The sequence below is a fragment of the Pristis pectinata genome, chromosome 37, assembly GCF_009764475.1.
Source record: "Pristis pectinata isolate sPriPec2 chromosome 37, sPriPec2.1.pri, whole genome shotgun sequence".
Lineage (NCBI taxonomy): Eukaryota > Metazoa > Chordata > Chondrichthyes > Rhinopristiformes > Pristidae > Pristis > Pristis pectinata.
Genome location: NC_067440.1, coordinates 13,207,556 through 13,229,071, shown reverse-complemented (window position 1 = coordinate 13,229,071; position 21,516 = coordinate 13,207,556). Strand labels below are relative to the sequence as shown.

The 21,516-nt window shown below is 52.5% G+C and overlaps 1 protein-coding gene across 2 annotated transcripts in view; it reads right to left on the bottom strand.

Moving 5' to 3' along the window:
* LOC127586615 (G2/mitotic-specific cyclin-B3-like) overlaps window positions 1–21,516 on the bottom strand; it is a 44,475-nt gene continuing 22,959 nt past the window's right edge. The window contains exons 3-12 of one of the 2 annotated variants that reach the window (XM_052044725.1): window positions 18,612–18,707; window positions 17,487–17,614; window positions 14,703–14,811; window positions 10,711–10,818; window positions 8,055–8,147; window positions 6,976–7,113; window positions 6,343–6,498; window positions 4,407–4,556; window positions 2,497–2,627; window positions 1–439 (exon numbers count right to left, since the gene is read on the bottom strand). In XM_052044725.1, the coding sequence (XP_051900685.1) occupies window positions 358–439; window positions 2,497–2,627; window positions 4,407–4,556; window positions 6,343–6,498; window positions 6,976–7,113; window positions 8,055–8,147; window positions 10,711–10,818; window positions 14,703–14,811; window positions 17,487–17,614; window positions 18,612–18,707 (1,191 nt within the window). In that variant the 3' untranslated portion in view covers window positions 1–357. The remainder of the gene's footprint in view (window positions 440–2,496; window positions 2,628–4,406; window positions 4,557–6,342; window positions 6,499–6,975; window positions 7,114–8,054; window positions 8,148–10,710; window positions 10,819–14,702; window positions 14,812–17,486; window positions 17,615–18,611; window positions 18,708–21,516) is intronic. The other variant, XM_052044726.1, reaches the window with a different exon arrangement.

Below are 21,516 nucleotides of genomic sequence, written 5' to 3'. Positions count from 1 at the left end.
ATAAAACCACAGTAACACGTGAAACCCATTGTTGCTGGGGCTCCAGTACACAGTCGGGGCTGTTCCGCTGAACACCACTGAAGAAACTGCAGAACCAAAGACATCCCACAATCAAAGGGCTATCCCAGTCCAACAGTCCAGCAGGAACCCCAAAATCCAATGGGATCTCTTGGAACAGGGAGATTCTCCTGGTCCAGTGGAATCTCCCAGGGCAGGAAGATCTCCTGCTCCAGCAGAGTGGGGAAGGGGGTCCCGGGGAGGACCACAGGTGATGCTCAGGGCCAGGGCCAGGGGCAGGGTGTCTGTCCGGAGGCCGAGAGCTGGCAGCCTGCCAGCGGGGGGAATTGGGGTGGGCTCCTAGGAAATTTCCTCTCCGGACACCAATTCCTCCAGCCCCACAGTTCCCAGAGCAGGAATCTTCGCCACTTCGAACGATAATCTGGGGAGAAATGGACAGAAGGGTGGGTGAGTGATGTAGAGAGTCTGCGAATGATAAGCAAAGAGGTCAGCAGGGACACAGTGGGCTGAAGGGCCTGTTTCCTTGCTCTACATTGCCTTAACTGGAGGTTTCTCTACTTAAGGTTTTCTTCATTATACCATACAGGAGGCCGTTCAGCCCATTGAGCCTGTGCCAGCTCTGTAAATGAGCTCCCCCCTCCGCCCCGGCACGTTTCCCCTTCCAGTGACGCCCCACCCCCCCATTCCCTTCAGAAGTTCCTGTTGAATCCGGTCCCACCGCCCCTCCAGGCAGCGTGTTCCCGATCACAACAACTAGCTGAGGAGAAACATTCTCCTCCTCCCCCCTCTGGTTCTCCTGCCCACCCCCTTCACTCCACGTCCCCTGGGCACCCACCCTCCTGCCCCGGGAACAGTTCCTCCTCATTCACTCCGTGTCCCCTGGGCACCCTCCCTCCTGCCCCGGGAACAGTTCCCCCCCATTCACTCCATCCCAACCCTCCCTGATTCTCAACCCCTCCATTAAATCTCCCCCGAGCCTGCTCTGAGGGAGCAACCCCAGTCCCCCAGTCTCCCCAGAACTGAAGCACCCCACCCTCCCCGGGACCATTCCATAAATCTCCCAGACCACGATAGGGAACTGAATTGCACCCAATACCCTGCAGATGGAACCAAACCAAATGCAACGTGATTGGAGTGAATCTTAGTGACCCTGCCTGTTGAGGATAGATAGGTAAACAAAAACCTGGTGATCAAAGTTCTCTGAGAGTGGACGATGCAAGATCTGTGGGAAGTGAAACCGTTAACATTTCAGGTTGAAGACCCTTCATCAGAACTGAGAGAGGGAGAAGCAGGTCAGTCAGTCTAGGTAGCCAGACTTCCTAGGCTAGGTAGACAAGCTAACATGGAGACACAAGAGACTGCAGATGCTGGAATCTGGAGCAACAGGTCGTTCCCCCACTTCCCCCACTCCCCTCTCCGTCTCCTCCTAATCCTCTGGTCCTCACATTTTTGTCCCCTTTCCCACCCTCCCCCCCCAGCCCTCCTTCACCCATCTTCAACCCTCTCCCCCACCTGGTTCCATCCACCCACTTCAAAACAGGTTCCCCCCCCCCCCTCCCCCCCGAAATCTGGTTCCATCTGCCATACACCTCTCCCTAATGGTTCTCATTCTCACCGCCTTTACTTAGGCAGAGTCCAGCACTGGTGACCTTGTGTGTTCCTGCTCATCTCCCTCCAGCAGCCGGCTCCACCTTCACAGTCCCCTCCCTCCACCTGTTTTATCCCCCTCTCTCTTTATGCCTCCAGTTGGAAGACGGTGGCATCCACCTGCCACTGTCTTCCAACTCCACCCCCGCTCCCCTCCCCTCCACTACCCGCCTGTCATCTCACACCCCGCCTCGGTCCACCACTCGCTCCCCTTCTCCTCTCTATACTGGCCGTCTCCACTCTCAGTCCCAATGCAGGGTTTTGACCCGAAATCTCGACAGTTCCTTCCCCCCCACCCACCCCCACAGATGCTGCTCGACCAGTTCCCCCAGCAGATAGTTTGTTGAGCCATTAGTCCAGTAAGGTTAGTCTAGGTAGGCAAACTTCAGACTAACCGGTTTTCTCTCTTTCTCAGTTGCGCTGAAGGGTTTTCAGTCTGAACTGCTAACTGTTCCTCTCTCCACAGAGCCCACACCAGAAGCTGCAGACGCTGCAATTGGAAACAACACACAGTCTGCTGGAGGGGCTCAGCGGGTCCAGCAGCATCTGGAAGGAAGGAATAGTTGACATTTCGGGTCAAAACCCTGCACCAGTTCTGGCCAACAATTCCTTCTCCCCGACAAATGCTGCTCGATCCACTGAGTTCTTCCTGCAGATCGTTTGTCTCTCTCCACGGTCGCTGCCTGACCTGCTGAGAATCCAGCACTTTCCAGTTTCCAGCATCTGCAGCTTTCTTGATTTTCATCGTGTGGAGCTTCTTTCTGAAGATAACCTGCTCCCAGCCCTGCCTGACCCAGTGCACATCATAGCTATGATGGTGCAAAGCCCTACCGGCGGGAGTACTTGGAGTAAATGACCCGCAGCTTCTTGTGTGGCTGCTCCCTGACCATCTGGTTCAGCCGGCCCAGGAGCCCGTGTGTCTTCCTCCTGACGTAGCCCGCTGGTTGCTGCAGTGTCCGTGGCTGAGAGTGAGAGAGGAAATCACTGGGACTGTGAGCATTTATTGCCAACCCCTAAATGCCCTCGAGAAGGGGGGGTGAGGCGCCTTCTTGAACCACAGCAGTCCTTCTGGTGACAGTGCTCCCAGTGCTGTTGGGAGTCCCAGGATTTAGACCCAACAGTGCAGCTTGCAGGGAAACCTGCAGGTGGCACCACCGCCGTGCTCCTGGGCTCTTGTTGTGCAGTTAGACAGCACAGAAACAGGCCCTTCAGGCCATCGAGTCCCTGCCGACCCTCAACCCATTTACACCGATCCCATTTCATTCTCCCCTCATTCCCATCGTCCACCCACACACTAGGGTGTCATTTGGGATGTGGGAGGAAACTGGAGCACCCAGGGGAAACCCACACAGTCACAGGAAGAACGGGCAAACTCCACACACAGACAGCGCCAGAGAGGTTGGCATTGAACCCAGGTCTCTGGAGCTGTGAGGCAACAGCACTACCTGCCGCATCACATGTCAGAGGTTGGCAGAGGCCACAGGATGAACAAGTCCAACAGCACTGGTTCCCCATGGCCCAGTCTTCTACCCACCCCCCCACCTCCACCCACTGCCAGGTCCTAGGGGCACACACATTGGCTCCTCCCCACGAGAGACCACAGACCAGCCTGTACAACTTCACCTGACAACCATCAACAGTTTACATTCATACACCACCTTTAACATAACCAAACCTAGCCACGTGGGAGCAGTCATCAAATGACGTTTGACACTGAACCACATAAGGAGGTATGAGTATAGGTGACCTAAAACTCAGTCAAACAGGGAGGATTTAAGGAATGACTTAAATTGAGACTCAGTCAAACAGGGAGGATTTAAGGAATGACTTAAATTGAGAAGAGAGGGAGGCACAGAGGGAGAGAGATAGGTAGATAAAACCATGAGGGGGATAGAGAGGGTGAATGGTCTTTTTTCCAGGGTTGGGGAATCAAAAACTAGAGGACACAGTTTTAAGGTTTGAGGTGAAAGGTTTAATAAGAAGGGCAACTGTTTTTTTACCCCAGTGGGTGGTAGATATATGGAACCAGCTGCCAGAGGAAGTGGGTGAGGCAGGTACATTAGGTACATTTAAGAAGTAGGTGGACAGGTGTATGGATGACAGGAGTTTAGAGGGAGATGGGCCAAGTTCTGGGAAATGTCCGCATTGGTTTCCCCCGGGTGCTCTGGTTTCCTCCCACATCCCAAAGACGTGCAGGTCGGTAGGTTAATTGGCTGCTGGACGTTGCCCCCTCAACGTGTGGGTGAGGGGTGGAATCTGGTGGGAAGTTGATGGGAATGTTGGGGGAATGGAATGGGATCAGTGTCAATGGGTGGCTGATGGTCGGCATGAACACGATGGGCTGAAGGCCCTGTTTCTGTGCTGGACGACTCTGCGATACTTGAGATGTGGGGGAGACGGGGTGGGGATTGCAGAGAGAAGTGATTCTACCAATTTGTTGTCAAGTAATAGTTTACTCCAAGGACACTGATGTGAAGCAGTCCATAACCCCTCCTCCCTCGATAACCCCTCCTCCCTCGAAAATCCTTCCACTACTCCGTAGCCCCTCCTGCCTCGATAACCCTTCCTCCCTCCATAACCCCTCCTCCTGCCCCTCATGATCCCTCTTCCCACTCCTCGATAATCCCTCCTGCCTCCATAGCCCCTCCACCCACTCTCGGTAACCCCTACACCTATCCCTCCAACCTCAGCCCTCATCCACATTCAAACCAGAGGAGGCGGAGTGTTGGAGACGGACCTACCTGTCCCTCGAGACTGTCCATCCTGATGGCCAGGCAGAGGACGGCCGATGCCACACTCGATGCCCACTCCCCCACGTAGCTGTAGTCCTGCAGGGTCAGCTCACAGATGTAACGGGCCAGGGTCAGCGTTTTCAACCCAACCGCGGTGCACTGTACTTGGAAAACATGGTGCAGGGTTTACGTTCTTGGGAACAGGGAGAGGGCATTCAGCCCATCAAGCCGGGTCCACCATTCGATGAGATGGTGGCTGATCTGTGGCCCAACTCCATAACTGCCACCTTTGCATTGTTTCCCTGAATCCCTTTGGTTAGTAAAAATCCATCAGTCTCACTTCTGAAGTTAACAATTCCCTGGCATCAATCGCTGTTTGTGGGACGGTGATAACTCAGTCCCCTGAGTGACAACATCCAGGCCTGAACAGACAACCCTCTCCCCGTCGTCGGTTCTAGACTCTCAGATTCCTCCTGTCAATTCCACCCAGAATTATTAATGACCTTCCAGCATCGTTATAAGATTATGAGAGGCACAGATAGAGCAGACAGCCGGTATCTTTTTCCCGGGGTTGAAATGTCTAATACCAGAGGGTGAGAGGGGGTATGTTCGAAGGAGATGTGCGGGGCAAGTTTTTTTTAAACACAGAGAGTGATGGGTGTCTGGAATGCACTGCCAGGGGTGGTGTTGGAGCCAGATACAATAGAGATGTTCAAGAGGCTCTTAAATAGACATATGAATGTGCAGAGAATGGAGGGATGTGGACATTGTGTAGGCAGAAGGGATTAGTTTAGTTAGGCGTTTAATTACTAGTTTAATGCCCACAACATGGTGGGCCAAAGGGCCTGTTCCTGTGCTGTACTGTTCTATGTTCTATCTCCCTGGTGTAAATAAAGCAACAACCTTTCAAATTCTTTCATAACTTCCTGTGACTGGAAAAGTCAATGAGAATGTGAAAATCTATCACCATCCCTTCATGGTCACTGGGTCTAAATCCTGAACTCCCTCCCCAGGGGAGCACCTTCACCAGAAGAACTGCAGCAGTTCCAGAAGGCAGCTCCCCCCCACCTCCTCCAGGACAGTGAGATATGGACGATAGATGCTGGCTTTGCCAGTGACGTACACATCTAAGACATTTTTTAATGTGCTTTTAACAAAAGTGTTATCCAAAAGAACGTGACACAAAGCCTCAAACAGAGATATTAGGAAGGATTGGCCAAAGAGGAAGATCTTAAGAAGCGTCATAGAGGAGGGGAGAGGTGGAGAGGTTCAGGGAGGGAATTCCAGGTTCCGGCACTGAAGGCAGGGCTGTCAGTGGTGCAGGGAGGGAACTAGGGGATAGTTGGGAGGCTGGAATTGGAGGCCCACCAATTCACCATCTCTGTTGGGGTTAGTTGAGTGATCTAATGCACCAAACTCAACCCATAGTGTCTGGGTGGCCCAGTGGCGCAGCAGGTAGAGCCGCTGCCTCACAGCTCCAGCAACCCCGGTTCGATTCCAACCTCTGGCGCTGTCTGTGTGGAGTTTGCACGTTCTCCCTGTGACTGCGTGGGTTCCCCCGGGTGCTCTGGATTCCTCCCACGACCCAACACGAGTGGGTTGGTAGGTTCACTGGCCGCTGTAAATCACCCCTATGGGTGAGGGGTGGAATTGATGGGGATATGGGGAGGAAGAGGAAGTTAGTGGGGGAATAGGTTTGCTCTGTGAGCCGGCCTAGACTCAATGGGCCGAACAGCCTCCTCCTCCTGTGTCATGTGGCTCACACGAGACAGAAGCTTGGAGTTGAGCAGACAATGACCCACGGAGCTGTGTGCCGGGAATAGTCAGCTCCTCGCTAACAGACAGGGTGCAGGAGGGGCTGTAGGAGGTGCCGGAGGGGCTGTAGGAGGTGCAGGGGGTTCAGGAGGGGCTGTAGGAGATGTATGAGGAGGTGAAGCTGACTTACCTTGCCAAAGTGCCGCAGGAAGTGGTAGGCAGTTGGCGCGTTGATATCAAAGTCCAGCACCTGCAGAATTTGCCTCTCCATCTTCAGCATCTCCTCCCGCCTGTAGCTGCCGTCACAGATGTAGAGGAAGTCATCGACGTAAAGTGGGCAGAACTCCTGCAGGGAGCAAGGAGAGTGGTGGGGGTGGGGGGCAGGGAGCGAGGGAGGATGGCAGAGTGGGAGATGGAGGGAGGAGAGAGAGGGGTAGAGAAAGGGAGGGGAGGGAAGGCAGGGAGGGGAGGGAAGGCAGAGAGGGAGGGAAGGCAGAGAGGGAGGGAAGGCAGAGAGGGAGGGAGGGAAGGCAGAGAGGGAGGGAGGGGATGGAGAGAGGGGCAGAGGGGGAGAGGGGAGGGCAGAGGTGATGGAGGTGAGGGAAGGCAAAGGGGGAGAGGGGAGAGGGGGAGGGGAGAGGGCTGGGAGGGAGGCCAGAGGTGAGGGAGGGCCAAAGGGGAAGAGGGGAGGGCAGGAGAGGGGAGGAAGGTGAGAATAGTTGTTGGGAGCTCAGGCAGGGAGGGAGTCAGGAGGACAGGGTGGGGTGTGGGCAGTGGGACACGGCTCACTGGGGGCAGAGTTGCTTCCTGATGAGCCACTAACCTCAAACTTGGCGGCAATGAGCAGACAGGTGGCCCCGACGAGCTGCAGGGTGTCCCGGCCACACAGCTGCTTGGATAGGAAGCGGTCAACCATCTTCACGGCCAGGTACAGGGTCTCCAGCCTCAGCTCACAGCTCTCCTGTGGCAAGGCAAGGGAACCAGGTCAACGGCAGGGGAGGGAGGGAATGGGGAGAGAGGGAGGGAGAGGGAGTGTGTGTGTGAGAGAGAGAGAGGAGAGAGAGAGGAGAGAGAGAGAGAGAGAGAAGAGAGAGGAGAGGAGGTGGCTGAGGAACAGGGGAAGTAAAGGAGACACCCACCATCCCCTCAGCTGGGCAACTCCACTCCCACTGCGAACAGAGAAGGGATCAGAACCCCCACTTCAGTCAGTGGCCCCTCAGTCATGGGGTCAAAGGGAGCCCCTCATAGAGTCACAGTGTCATGCAGCATGGAAACAAGCCCTACAGCCCAACTGGTCCATGCAGTCCAGATTCCCATCTATGCCAGTCCCATTTGCCCGCGTTTGGCCCGTATCCCTCTAAACCTTTCCTATCCATGGACCTGTCCGAGTGCCCTCCAAATGTTATTAATGTACCCTTCCTCTGGAAGCTCATTCTGTACACTGACCACCTTCTGGGTGAAGAGATTGCCCCTCAGGTCCCCTTTAAACCTCTCACCTTAAACCCATGTCCTCTAGTTCTTGATTCCCCAACACTGGGAAAAAGACTGTGTGCCTTCGAAGGGTCCTGACCCAAAATGTTGACCGCCTGCTTTTCTCCATGGATGCTGCCTGGCCTGCTGAGTTCCTCCGGCATCATAGTATTTTTCATTCTGATTCCAGCATCTGCGGTCCTTTGTTCCTCCATATGGAAAATGTCCACCGTCTTACCCTCATCAATCTTCTTGGTTACCTCTTCAAAAACTCTAACAGTTGGGGGAGGGTCCCTGGGTCGGGTGGGTAGTGCAGGTATCTTGCTCATAGGAGTGTCCCTTGGTCGGGACAGCTGTCAGTCAGCTTTCCAGTAACCCCTGCTGTCTGTCACCCAGCCCCAAGGTACCCCACAGCCCCTGACCCACACCCACCTGTACTTCCACCATCCAGTCGATGAGAACGGCCCTCATGTGGATATTGAGGTCAGGCTGTTGGTGCATGTAACTCACTAGGGCGAAGTGCTTCTGTGGGGAATACACACACACACACACACACACACACACACACACACACACACACACACACACAGTTGGTCTTCTGTTCCACAAAGAGGGTCCCTCCCACTCAGTACCGTTTGCAACAGCCACCTCCCATGGAGCACCGGAGTGGATATCACACCCCATCATTCTGCCACGTCCCTGCCCCTGGAGCCACAGCCCCACTGTCCGTGAGTACCCGATACATTGATATCGCATCCACTCAAGGCAGTGCTGCTGAGCGTATCTCAGTGGGTCGTGCACTCGCTGAGTCAGGGAACCATGAGTTCAGGCCCCAACTCCAGACACCCCAACTGCAATGTAAGTTGGATCACTGTGGGGGGGGGGGGGGGGGGGGGGGGGGGGGGGGGGGGGGGGGGGGGGGGGGGGGGGGGGGGGGGTACTGAGGGAGGGGCAGTACTGTGCAGGCACCGGGAGGGTCCTGGCCCCAGCCCTGCCGGAGTTGCTGGTTGGGCCCAGCGCCCGGTGTCTCTCACGGGAGGCGGCCCAGAACAACCTGAGCTGCCTGGAGGACACACCAAAGGTGCCATTCCGCAAGGTGCCGAGGTGTTACTTGTACAGATTGCTCCTACACACCTTTCACTTCCTCACCTTGGTCTGCTGGCCAGACACGCCGTGGTGGTCCATCTTGCAGGCGAGGGGGGTCCCTGGTGGAGGTTTCTCTACGCGGGAGTCCTCCCGCTGTACATCGGGGACCTGGGGTGGAGGGTGCTGCACCGGACGGTGCTGTGCAACCGTTTCCTGAGCCGGTTCACTGACACCCCAGCCGCCTGTCACTTCTGCGGCTGGGAGGAGATGGTGTACCACGGGTATGCAGAGTGCAAGAGGTTGCAGCCCCTCTTTGCTCATCTGAAGGGGCTGCTGCTCAAGTTCTGGCTGCACTTCAGCCCACTGTTGCTGATCTACGGTCACCCGGTGTGGCGCGGGGCGGGGCACGGATCTCCTGGTGGCTTTTCTGCTGGGCCTGGCCAAGCTGGCCATCCACGGGACGCGGCGACTGGTGGCCGAGGGTTCTGGCCGGTCCGCCTGCCTGCCCATCTTCTGTGCTTACGTGCGCGTGCGGGTGTCTTCGGAGAGGGAGCACGCAGTCTCCGCGGACACCCTGGTTGAATTCCACGCTCGGTGGGCCCCTCAGGGGATCGCATGTCGTGGACGTTACGAACACGATTCTTATTTGAAGTGTTGCGTGTTGCGTTAGTGGGTGTAGTGTTGCATGTGTGTTTCATTAGTATTAGTTTGCATTATCTACTGTAGTTATGTTGTCGCTTAGTTTCTTCTTTCCTGTATTAGATGTCGTGTATTGACACTGTTTGTCCTTTCTGTAGTGCTTTTAGCTAATAAATGTTTACATAAAAAAGGGGCGGTACTGACGGAGGGTCACACTGTGGGAGGGGAGATACTGAGGGAGTGTCACACTGTTGGAGGTGTTGTACTGAGTGAGTGGATGAGTAAGTGACTAGGTGTGGGGAGTGTGAGCAGCTCTTTAAAAAAAAGGTTTCAGTAAGAAGGCCCAGGTAATAACAGGTAAGGTCTTTATTTTGTTGTCTGTAAATCCTTAGTCCTTGATTCAGTGTAGGCAGGATGGCAGTTAGTGCAGTGGAATGATCCTCCTGTAAGATGTGGGATATCAGGGAACTTCAGTCTCTCTGATGAATACATCTACAGGAGGTGCACCCAGCTGCAGCTCCTGACTGAACAGGACCATCTAGGAAGCTGAAAACTTCATAGATGAGGCTTTTACCAAGGTGGTCACACCTAGGGTACAGGCTTCAGATAGATGGGTGACCACCAGGAGAAGTAAGGGGAGTAAACAGTCAGTGCAGGGTTCCCCTGTAGCCATACCCCTCAGCAACATCCCCTTTGGATACTGCTGGGGGAATGACCTATCTGGGTACAGCAGCAGCAGTCAGTGGCACTGTGGCTGGCTCTGTGGCTCAGCAGGGAAGCATAAAGTCAGGCAGGGCTATAGTGATGGGAGACTTGATAGTTAGGGGGACAGACAGGCGATTCTGTGGCTGTGAAAGAAGACACCAGGATGGTGTGTTGCCAAGATTTCTGCTCCAGGCAGCCTCCAGCTCTTCTCTACCTCCCCTCTCCCTCGTGTTTATCCGGCTTCCCCTTAAACCCATCCCCATTGTTGATCCTGGCCTTTCCCTGTGGGAGCAGGCTCCACACCCCCTCCAGTTCTGGGGGAGAGACCTTTCTCCTGAATTCCTACCCAGATTTATCAGTGACCACCTCACATTGGCCCCTTATTGTGTTCTTGACCCTCCAGAGGGAACACCTCCATGTTGACCCTGTCAGACCCTCGACCAGCTCTCCCTCAGCCTTCACACATTCATATTGTCTGAGTGTTTCCCTCCCCTCTGCCCTCTCATCCATGAGAGGGGGCCAATTCTGTACCAGATGGAGTTATGACCCTATTGTATCAAAGGGCTGCAGTTTTGGGAGTCCTGTGTGCACCCCACCCCACAGATCTTGAAGGGCTCCCTACATCCCTACACTAGGCAAGCACAAGCGCAGCACTGACCTCTCGCTGGGTCATGTAGTTGTAGATGTCCTCGGCATAGACGGCTGGCATGACTGGTTCCTCCAGGCTGCACACTACGGAGAGGTGGAACAGGCGAGGCTGTGGGGGCTGCACCCGAGCGATGTCCCAGGGAAGAGGGAGAGTGGTTAGGTCAAACTGTTTCCTGGACGTCATTCCCAGCCCCCTGCTCTGGAGGATGGAGCACAACTGGACACATCCCACCCCCTTGGTTGTGACAGGGAATTATTCTTCAGAGAGATGAAACCACCCCACAGATGCACGGACCAAGGGCTCGTGATGGAGCACTCCCACAATGTTTCCTCCTCCAGCCCATCCTGTTCCCTTGCAGTGGAGGTGAAGAGTTGGCATCCAGTGGCAGTACCAACCACCACACAGATCTTGGCTTCACACTGCACCCTCATTGAGCACACCACCAACAGAACTCCCCGGGTGAGGACATCTACAAAAGGCAATGTCTCCAGAAGGTGACATCCATCATTGGGGGCCCCCACCATCTGGGCCATGCCCTCTTCTTGATGCTGCCATCAGGCAGGAGGTACAGGAGCCTGAAGACCCACACCTCAAGGTTCAACAACAGCTTCTTCCCCACTGCCATTTGGTTCTTGAACTGACTTGAAGAACCCCAACACTGCCTCAGACTATATTCCTTTGCCTCTCTATCAATCTTGCACTAGCATCATTGAGTTTTGTTCCTTGTGTGTAAGTTGTGTATAATTGATGTTAATTTAAGTGTATGTCAAATTGTCTGTCCTTGTCTTGTAATGTACTGTGCTGCTGCTGCTAAAAGCTAATTTTCATGGCATTGTGTGTACCCTGTGTGTGTGCTCTCTAGACAATAGACTTGAACTTGCCAGTGACTGGATGGAAGTTTAGGACCGATTCCCACTGGGACCATGTCCCCAGGCTGATGTCCACAACTTTGACCCTCCCCCTCACTCTGCCACAGCTGATGCCAACTTCAGTGTGGCAGATACCACAAGACTATGCCTGTGCAGCTGAGGAACATTGGGTGGACAAGAGCTGATCCATCAGTTCCCACCTGCCACCTCCAGCTAGATGTGGTGGATGTGCTGCATGTATGAATATCGATGTAACCTTCTTCTGAAATCCAACCCCGCTGCTTCACTGAATTTTGACAGCAAATACAGCACATACAACAGTAGACTGTGCATGTAGCTCATGCAAGCAAGGAATCATTTCTATCCCAGCTTGACTTTACGGCGAAGGGACTTACAGAGCACCTCTGCTCCCTAGTGAACCGCTGTACTGTGGGGAGTACCCAGCTCACTACCTCCTAACCTGGAGATTTCCCACACCGCCCAATGTGGTGCCTCTGATCAGTTTTAATACTTGCATTGTAATTGTGAACTGAGCATCAATGTCATACTCAGGAGTGAAGGTAGAGTGATGCTGGATTGTTGGGAAGAATTAGTTTGACATTGGCCGTTCTTTGGGCAGCACACTGGACAACTATTTAACTCTCCTTTGACTCCTGAGCTGGCTATAAAAACCTTTGCCACAAGAAAAGGCCACCTCTACAGGTCGTTGGCTAATTGTGCTCAGTGCCTCTCTGCTGTGTGCAGCACCAGTTCCTGTTTTCCTGTGAAGTCCATGCATTAGCTTGTAAAATGCCTTCTGTTCTGTTACTGCCTTCAGCTGATCCTGGGAACCTCATTACTGTTATAGATTCCTAGAGCAATCTAGCATGGATACAGGCCCTTCAGCCCGACCAGTCCATGCTGACCACTCAGCCAGTCCCAATTTCCTGCGTTTGGCCCATATCCCTCTAAGCCCTGCCCCTCCATGTACCTGTCCAAGTGCTTCTTAAGTGATCCTGTTGTCCCTGCCTCACGCACTTCCTCTGGCAGCTTGTTCCACACACTCACCACCCTCTGTGTGAAAAAGTTGCCCCTCAGGTCCCTTTTAAATCTTTCGCCTCTCACCCTAAACCTATGCCTTGGCTGTAGGGGAGCTTTGGACTCCCCTACCCTGGGGAAAAGACTGTTACCGTCCACCTTATCTCTACCTCTCATAATTTTAATCACTTCTGTAAGGTCGCCCCTCATTCTCCTACACTCCAAATAATAAAGACGTAGCCTGGCCGACCTCTCCCTGTAACTCAGGCCCTCTGGTCCTGGCAATGTCCTCAACCTTTTCTGCACTTTCCAGTTTAACCACATCTTTCCTATAACAGGGTGACCAAACCTGTACAGTGCTCCAAGTGTGGTCTCACCAATGGCTGTACAACTGCAGCATAATGTCCCGACTCCGATACTCAAGGCCCTGACTGCTGAAGGCCAGCGTGCTAAATGCCTTTTTCACCACCCTGTCTACCCGTGATGCTGCTTTCAACAAACAGTGCACTTGTACTGCTAGGTCCCTCTGTTCCATTCCCCTCCCTAGTGCCCTACCATTCATAGTATAAGTCCTACACTGGTTTGACTTCAAGCTTCTCCTAGCTTCAGACTGTACCTTCCCTGAGTTTCCATTCTCTGTAAACTTGAACTTATCTGATGTTCTTCTGTCCATGTTGCACACACTCGTGTCCCTGTTTTCCTGTCACCTCTATGCTCCTTATCCCCAACCTGGCTCCCATTGTACCACATCTCACTTTTAACATTCCCGTCCTTGCTTTCAGATCCATCTGTGGTCTCACCACACTCACTTCCCTGCAAAGCCCCCCCAGATATCCGGCCTCTTTCTTCTTGCCCCTGGCTCCCATGGCTGAACAGCTACCTGAACCCCAGGTTCTGGAATTTCCTCCATCAGCCTCTCCAATTTTCCCATCCACCCACACAACGCTCCTTAAAAATTAACACACCAACCGAGCTTTGGGTCACTGTCCTCTTATCGCCTTCCTTGCACCAGTGTCAAAACCCTGCGAAACTCCTTGGGATGTTTTAAACCCTCAAACAACTGTAAGGTAATGTTCCCTCACACTGAGTTTCTGATGCGCAGTCCTCAAACAACAGCAAGAACCACACCGGACCTGTACTATTCACAGTTCCCCAGAACACGAGCAACTGGCAGTGCTGTGAGACAGGGCAGACAATCCCAGGGACAGCTCAGGTTAGACACAGAGGAAAGCTCCCTCTACACCACACTGTCATACACTCCAAGGCAGTGTTAGTTATACAGTAAAACTCTACACTGTGCCATCACACCTTCCCAGGGCAGGGACAGCAGAGGTTAGATACAGAAGAAGCTCCCTCTACACTTTTCCGTCAGCAGAGGTTGCAGTCTCTACTTGAATATCTGAAGGGGCTGCTCCTCAAGTTTTGGTTGCACTTCAGCCCCTGTGCTACTGATCTTTGGTCACCTGGTGCAGGGTGGGGGAGGGGGGTGGGTGTGGGTCGCTCAGGGGATCTCCTGGTTGGTTTGCTCCTGGGCTTGGCCAAGGCGGCCATTCACAGGTCTAGGCAGCGGGCAGCCAAGGGTCGTGCCCGAGCCGATTGTCTGCCCCTCTTCCGGGGTTAGCTCCGTGCCAGTGTGTCCCTGGAGAAGGAGCACGCTGTGTCCACGGGTACATTGGGGGATTTCCAGGACCGGTTGGCGCCACAGGGGCTCGAGTGTGTGTTGTAATTTGACACTGTAAATAGTGTGAATCGTGAGGTCCTGTAATAACGTGATGCTGTAATCACTGAATAAACCACCTTTGGAAAAGGGAGAAAAGGCAAGGGCAGCAGGGGATAGACACAGAGTAAACTTCCCCCTACACTGTCCTGGCAAACAATCTCTGGGCAGGGACAGAACGGGTCAGATACAGGGTTCAATTCTCCCTACACAGTTCCATCAACACGTAGTAAATTATGCTATGCTGATGTCTCAAATGGAAATGTTTGCATTGAGATCCCCATTACCGATTAGCGGGAAGACAAGCACTGCTGTGTGACGGAAGTCATTAACCTTGTCACAACGGTGCCTCCCACTGCTTCTCTCAGCACGGCCCATAAACTCCCACCCCTATTTACCACAGATTCCTCCAAAAGGCTCTGGGACACGCCGGTGCTCTCTGGAGACTGCGTCTCCGCCACCACCTCCGTCACAGGGCTCAGTCCATCATCTTCAAGGAACCAGCTGGAGAAGTACAAGAGAACAAGACGATCACTGATGGTGCTTTGTGGTCATCCAGCGAGGGAAGGAATAGACAGTCATCAGGCATCCTCTTTTATCCTGTCCTATTGTGGAGTATTGTGAGCAATTTAGGGCCCTGTATCTAAGGAAGGATGTGCTGGCCTTGGAGAGGGTCCGGAGGAGGTTCACAAGAATGATCTCAGGAATGAAAGGGTTAGCATATGAGTAGCGTTTGATGTCTCTGGATCTGTACTCAATGGAGTTCAGTAGGATGATGGGGGGATCTCACTGAAACCTACAGGATACTGAAAGGCCTGGATAGAGCGGACGTGGAGAGGATGTTTCCATCAGTGGGAGAGTCCAGGATCCGAGGGCACAGCCTCAGAATAAAGGGACGTCCCTTCAGAACAGAAATGAGGAGGAATTTCTTCAGCCAGAGGGCGGTCAATCTGTGGAATTCGTTGCCACGGACGGCTATGGAGACTGTCATTGGGTGTATTTAAGGCAGAGATTGATAGGTTCTTGATCGGTAAATGGGTTACGGGGAGAAGGTGGGAGAATGGGGTTGAGAAAAAAAAATCAGCCATGATTGAATGGCGGAGCAGACTCGATGGGCCGAATGGCCTGTCTGCTCCTACGACCTATCGTTCATCATCTCCCCAAGCCTTAACCTCCTCAGCAACACATTCCTGTGAGTTTATAATCTGACCGTCTCCCGAACTCCATGAATTTTTGGGAAATGTGTTCCACAATCCCCCTGCCCTCGAGGGGAAGAAATGCTTCCTGAAATCAGCCCGGAGCAGCCAGCTCCGGCTTCAGATTCTCTCTCACTCACTCTCTCTCATCTTAGTCTTCCACACTCACAGGGATTCAAACAGTGTCTGTGCAACCTGTCCTAACGGTTTAACCCTTTGGGACGGTGGCTGAGAGCAAGGCTTTCCAGCCGTGCGCAAACTGGTAACTTCTGACCACTGTTGACCGGTGACCCTGATGGGAGTTAGAAGCACAGACCGTCCCTGCCAGGGGAAAGTGGGAGGGGCTGGGACTCCTACCGTCAGTGATAGGGGCCAGTAGTTAAGGCTGTCGGTAAAGCAAGCCGGACTTTCTGGGAAGAGTCCGCCAGAGCTTAAGTGACCAGCTACATGCTGCATGCAACGTACAGCACAGAGCCAGGCCTTTCACCCCTTCTGCTCCATGCCAGTATTTCTGCTTCACACTAGCCTCTTCCCTTCCCTCACCAATTCCATTTCCTCCTCCTATTCCTTTTGCTCTTGTCTAGCTTCCCCTTAAACACATCTCTCCTGTTCACCTCAACTGCTTCTGCTGGGAGCGAGTTCCACAGTTCACTCCACTCCTTGGATGATGACGTTTCTCCCAAATTTCCCACTAAATGTCTTGGACTGAGGGTCCTCTGGTTTGGGCCCACACCACCACCACCCCCCAACACCACCCCCCACTACACACATAGAATACCCTCTCAAACCACCTGACAATCTTAGAGACCTTTCTAAGATCAATCATCAGGGATGTTCAGGCAGAAAACGAACTAGAACCAGATGCCAAAGTTTAAAAATTGGCAAAATGAGCCGGAGAAAGAGGAGACACGAGACCGCAGATGCTGGAATCCTGAAACATTGTCCATTTCTCTCCACAGATGCTGCCTGACCTGCTCAGTTCCTTCTGCACTTTCAGTGTTGCAGAGAAAGAGGATGAGTGTTTTTTCACACAAAGCCTATTGTTATGATCTGCCTGAAGCCCGAGCAGGTGCTGGAAGCTGTTCCAAGAGCAAAGTCCAGATGGAATCAAAACATGAAAAGCAGAAATTTCCACGGCCTTTTGCAGTGGTGGGGTTCCAAGCACACGTGGGCAGCCTGCATCAGGCAGTCAGAGCCTCTCGCAGACCCAGGCCTGTGCTGAAGGAGCCTGACTGAGGGGACTGGAGTCACCAGCGAGGACAAGAGTAGACAAACTCATGGACTAAAAACCTCTGTGCTGAACAGAGACCTACGTGGTCAGTGGAGGAGGAAGCAGGAATGGGAAACCCTGGGCTTGATATTCAGTAACTCCAATCTAGCATCAAACTGCCTCATATTCAGCAGTCACCTGAGAGACTACAGCTCTACAACTGGAATATACAGTAGCTACATATGTGTATTAAGGAACCATTATTGGTATGTTGGAGCACATCGATGGGACTATGAAGAGAGACCTTTCTCTGTATCTAATTTGTATTTTTTCCTTTTTTCCACCTTTTTGTAGGGCGGGCTTTCTAACCTGTGCTAATACTACCCGGGAGTGCGTGATGGAACGACGCAGAGGGAACTTCACCCCGTGTCTTACCCTGGGAGTGTGTGATGGGACAGTGCGGAGGGAGCTTCACTCTGTGCCTGACCCCGGGAGAGTGTGATGGAACGGTGTGGAGGGAGCTTCACTCCATGTCCAACCCCAGGAGTGTGTGATGGGACGGTGCGGAGGTTGCTTCACTCTGTGACCCTGGGAGTGTGTGATGAACGGTGCGGAGGGGAGCTTCACCCTGTGTCTGACCCCGGAGTGTGTGATGGGATAGTGCAGAGGGATCTTCACTCTGCATCTAAAGCAATCCAGCCAGTATGATGTTTTGGTCACATCCATTGTCGGTGACAGACACCAAGCCCGCCACGTTTGGTGGAGGCAGCTCACTGAGCAGGTCCTCGTTGGTGCTCTCAGGTGCTCCAGCCTCTCGCTTGGATCTCATTGGCTGTTTCCGTGGAGCTTTCATGGTGCTCTTGGTTCTCCTCCTTGAAACACATGAAGCTTGGTTCACACACACCTGTTAAACAACAGCACCAACCATGACACGACAGGCACGCAGCCAGGGAGTTCCGACCCAGCGCCCGACCCAACCTTGCCGCAAATTCCCTCACACTATTAAACACCCCGCCATTAACAGCCTTGCCTTCAAGCTGTCTCAGCTCCGAGCTCTGTAACCCCCTCCCTCAGCCATCTCCGACACTATCTCTCCGTAAGACCATCTGTAAGACCACCCTATTTCACCGATATTCTATGATGACGGTTTGGCCACAGGTTTTATCTGAGAGCTGTCCCATGAGACCATGCTGCATTAAAACCTGCACTGGTACAGCTAGTAGAGCCACTGCCTCACAGGTCCAGCGATCCTGACCTCGGCTGCTGCCTGTGTGGAGTTTGCATGCTCTCTGTGACCCAGTGGGTTTCCTCCAGGAGTTCTGGTTTCCTCCCACATCCCAAAAATATGCCGGTTGGTAGGTTATTGGTTGCTGTAAGTTGCCACTTGTGTAGGTGGGTGGTAGAATGGATGGGGAAAATCAGTTACAGGGAATGGGATTGCACTGAGCTAGCATAGACACGATGGCCAAATGGTTTCTGTCATAATGAAATATGGAAATACAGACTGCATAAATGGGAGGTGTTGCTGTGCTCCTATTTTCCCCTCACATTCACCTCAACTCAGCTGGAGTGAGCTCCATGTTCTCCCTGCCCGCTGGGGGAAATCAGAGGGTAGGCAGTGGGGAGGGGCTGGTTTGGTGAGGAGAGGGAGGGCAGGGCCAGGGCAGGGGTTGGGAAAGAGAGGAGCAATGAGGAGATGGGAAGTGGGAAGTGGAGAAGGGTGTGGGGAAGGGAAAGGATTGGTGTTGGGGAGGTAAGAGAAGGGCTGAGTGCTAGGATGGGGGTTGAAATAGGAAGGAAGGGGAATGGTGAGGAGGAGTAACCTGAGGAGGAGAGAGGAGGCAGTTCAGGCTGGGCAGGGAGGAGGAAACCTTGTTATTTTGGCACGACAACGAGCTTACATTGGTGATATCTCCGCACGTGGTCCTCTTCAGAGCTGAGGCCTGTAGTTGAGCGACGGGCCCCTTCGACACACTGTCGGTCTCATCCGGGCCAGTCTGCTCAAAGAAGAAGGTGACGTTTATTTTGGGAACTGCAAGCTTCGAGAGCTGGAATCACCAACAGACTATGATGGACCTCCCTTTTGCTCAAACCGCTCTGTCCAGTGGTTGCCTCGTGGCCACCACCCAATCAGACAGAAGCCTCTTGTGGTGCTGACAAGGATCGATGCTGGGACCTCAACAATTCACAAAACTCATTTAGAACTTTAGGAAGGCAACTCTTACAAAAGATATCATGCATTTACAGGAAATGAATGTTTATTATTCGTTACTAATCATCTCTGAACTCAGAATGTGGTTAAAGAAAGCACAACAAATAGCCTGGAGTCACAGACTAGGTAAGGAAGGCAGATTTCTTCCTCCAAATGTTGTAAGTGAACCCAACTGGTTTGATGATAATCCGGTAATTTTAAGGTCACCATTACCAATTGCAGCAATTTATTCAACGTCTATTTAATTATCTGAACTTCCCCCAACCACCTTGGTGGGATTTGAACATGCCTCTGGTTCAGGGCTCTGGATAATAGCACAGAAAGTTCACTGCCAGGGCACCATACCCATACAACTCAGAGATATCTCTCTCTAAGTTTGCCAACAACACAAGGATAGGAGGCATGGTGAGTCACAAGAGGCCGCAGATGCTGGAATCTGGAGCAACACGAAAAAGGTGTTGGAGGAACTCAGCAGATCAGGCAGCATCCACGGAGGGCAATGGACAGTCGATGTTTGGGGTCAAGACCCTTCATTTGGACCGGAAAAAAAAAGAGGGAGATAGTAGTCCAGATGAAGGGTCTCAACCCAAAACGTTGACTGTTCATTTCCCTCCACAGATGCTGCCTGACCCGCTGAGTTCCTCCAGCACTGTGTGTGGCATGGTGAGCAGTGAGGACAGGAGCTATTGAGAGAGTGGGCAAAAGTTCAGGACTGAGGGGTTCTGACCCGTACAGGAGAACATAGGCTGAAGGTGATCGGCTAAAGAACCAAAATGGAGATGAGGGGAATTTACTTTGGAACTGTTGTGATCTGGAACAGCTACCTGAAAGTATGATGGAAGTAGATTCAACAGGAATTCTCCACGAAAATCAGTAACAAGAGGAAGCACATCGCAGGGATATGAGGGAGTGTGACTAATTGGAAAGCTGCTTCACTAAGCCAGCAGAGGATCGATGGGTAAATGGCCACCATTTGCAGCAACATCTGGAGTAGAAGCAGAAATAGGTTTTAGCAAACTGATACCTGGAATGGATGGATTTTCTTAAAAGGAAAGTTTGGTTGGGCTGGAGCGAAGGAGACTGAGAGGCGACCTCGTAGGAGTTTATAAAATCATGAGGTGAATGGTGACAGTCTTTTTCCCAGAGTAGGGGAGTCTAAAAGTAGAGGGCATGGGTTTAAGGTGAGAGGGGAAGATTTAAAAGGGAATTGAGTGGCAACTTCTTCCACACAGAGGGTAGTCGGTATACAGAACCAGCTGTCAGAGGAAGTGGCAGAGGTGGGTACAATTAAAAGATACTTGGACAGGTCCATGGATAGGAAAGGTTTAGAGGGATATGGGCCAAACACGGGCAAGTGGGACTAGCTCAGGTAGGCAACTTGATTGGCACAGACGAGTTGGGCCGGGGGCCTGTTTCCGTGCTGTATGACTCTATGACTCTGAGTGGGAAGGGACTTGACTGAAACGTATTATCCTGAGGGGTCATGACAGGGTGGATGTGGAGAGGACATTCCCTCTTATAGGGAAATCTAGTACTAGGGGTCGCTGTTTAGAAATAAGGCGTCACCCATTTAACCTGAGATGAGGCAATTTTTTTCTCACAGAGGGTAGTGAGTGTCTGGAACTTTCTTCTTCAAACGATGGTGGAGGCAGTCTTTGAATATTTTTAAGGTGGAGATAGATTCCTGATAAGTAGGAGGCATGAAAGGTTACCGGGGTGGGTGGGAATGCAGAGTTGAGGTTACAATCGGATCAGCCACAATCCAATGAAATGGTGGAGAAAGTTAGAGGGGCAAGAGAGTCTGTCCACCCCCAGCTCCCATGTACCGCAAGAAACTGCAGAGAGCGTGGACACCACTCAGCACATCATGGAAACCAGCCTCCCCTCCATGGACTCCCATGTCTACACATCTCGCTACCTCGGTAAAGCAGCCAACATAATCAAAGACCCCACCCACCCCGGACGTTCTCTCTTCTCCCCCCTCCCATCAGGCAGAAGATCCAAAAGCCTGAAAGCACGTACCACCAGGCTCAAGGACAGCTTCTATCCCACTGTTATAAGACCATTGAATGGTTCCCTTGTACGATAAGACGGACTCTTGACCTCACAATCTACCTCGTTGTGACCTTGCACCTGACTGTCTGCCTGCACTGCACTTTCTCTATACTGTAACACCTTATTCTGCATTCTGTTATTGTTTTTACTTTGTACTGCCTCAATGCACTGTTGTAATGAATTGTTCCGTATGGACAGTATGGAAGACAAGTTTTTCACTGTGCCTCAGTACATGTGACAATAATAAACCAATTTAGGTTTGTTGGGTAGGTCACGGGCCCTTGAATCTGCTCCAACATTCCTTCAATTTCCTGCCCAATCCCTGTACTCTTTCAGTTCAAAAATCAATCTATCTCAACCCAGAAGTGCTGTACCTCACATTCACAGACTCGCACCACCCACCCACCCCCCCCCCCACAGTAGAGAATGCCAAAGATTCACAAACTGCACAAAAAAAGCCAGCTGCACGTCTTGATGCTATACCCCACCACCGGGCTCAATTCTTCAGGCAGAGGGAAAGAGTCTCTCTGATAATACTG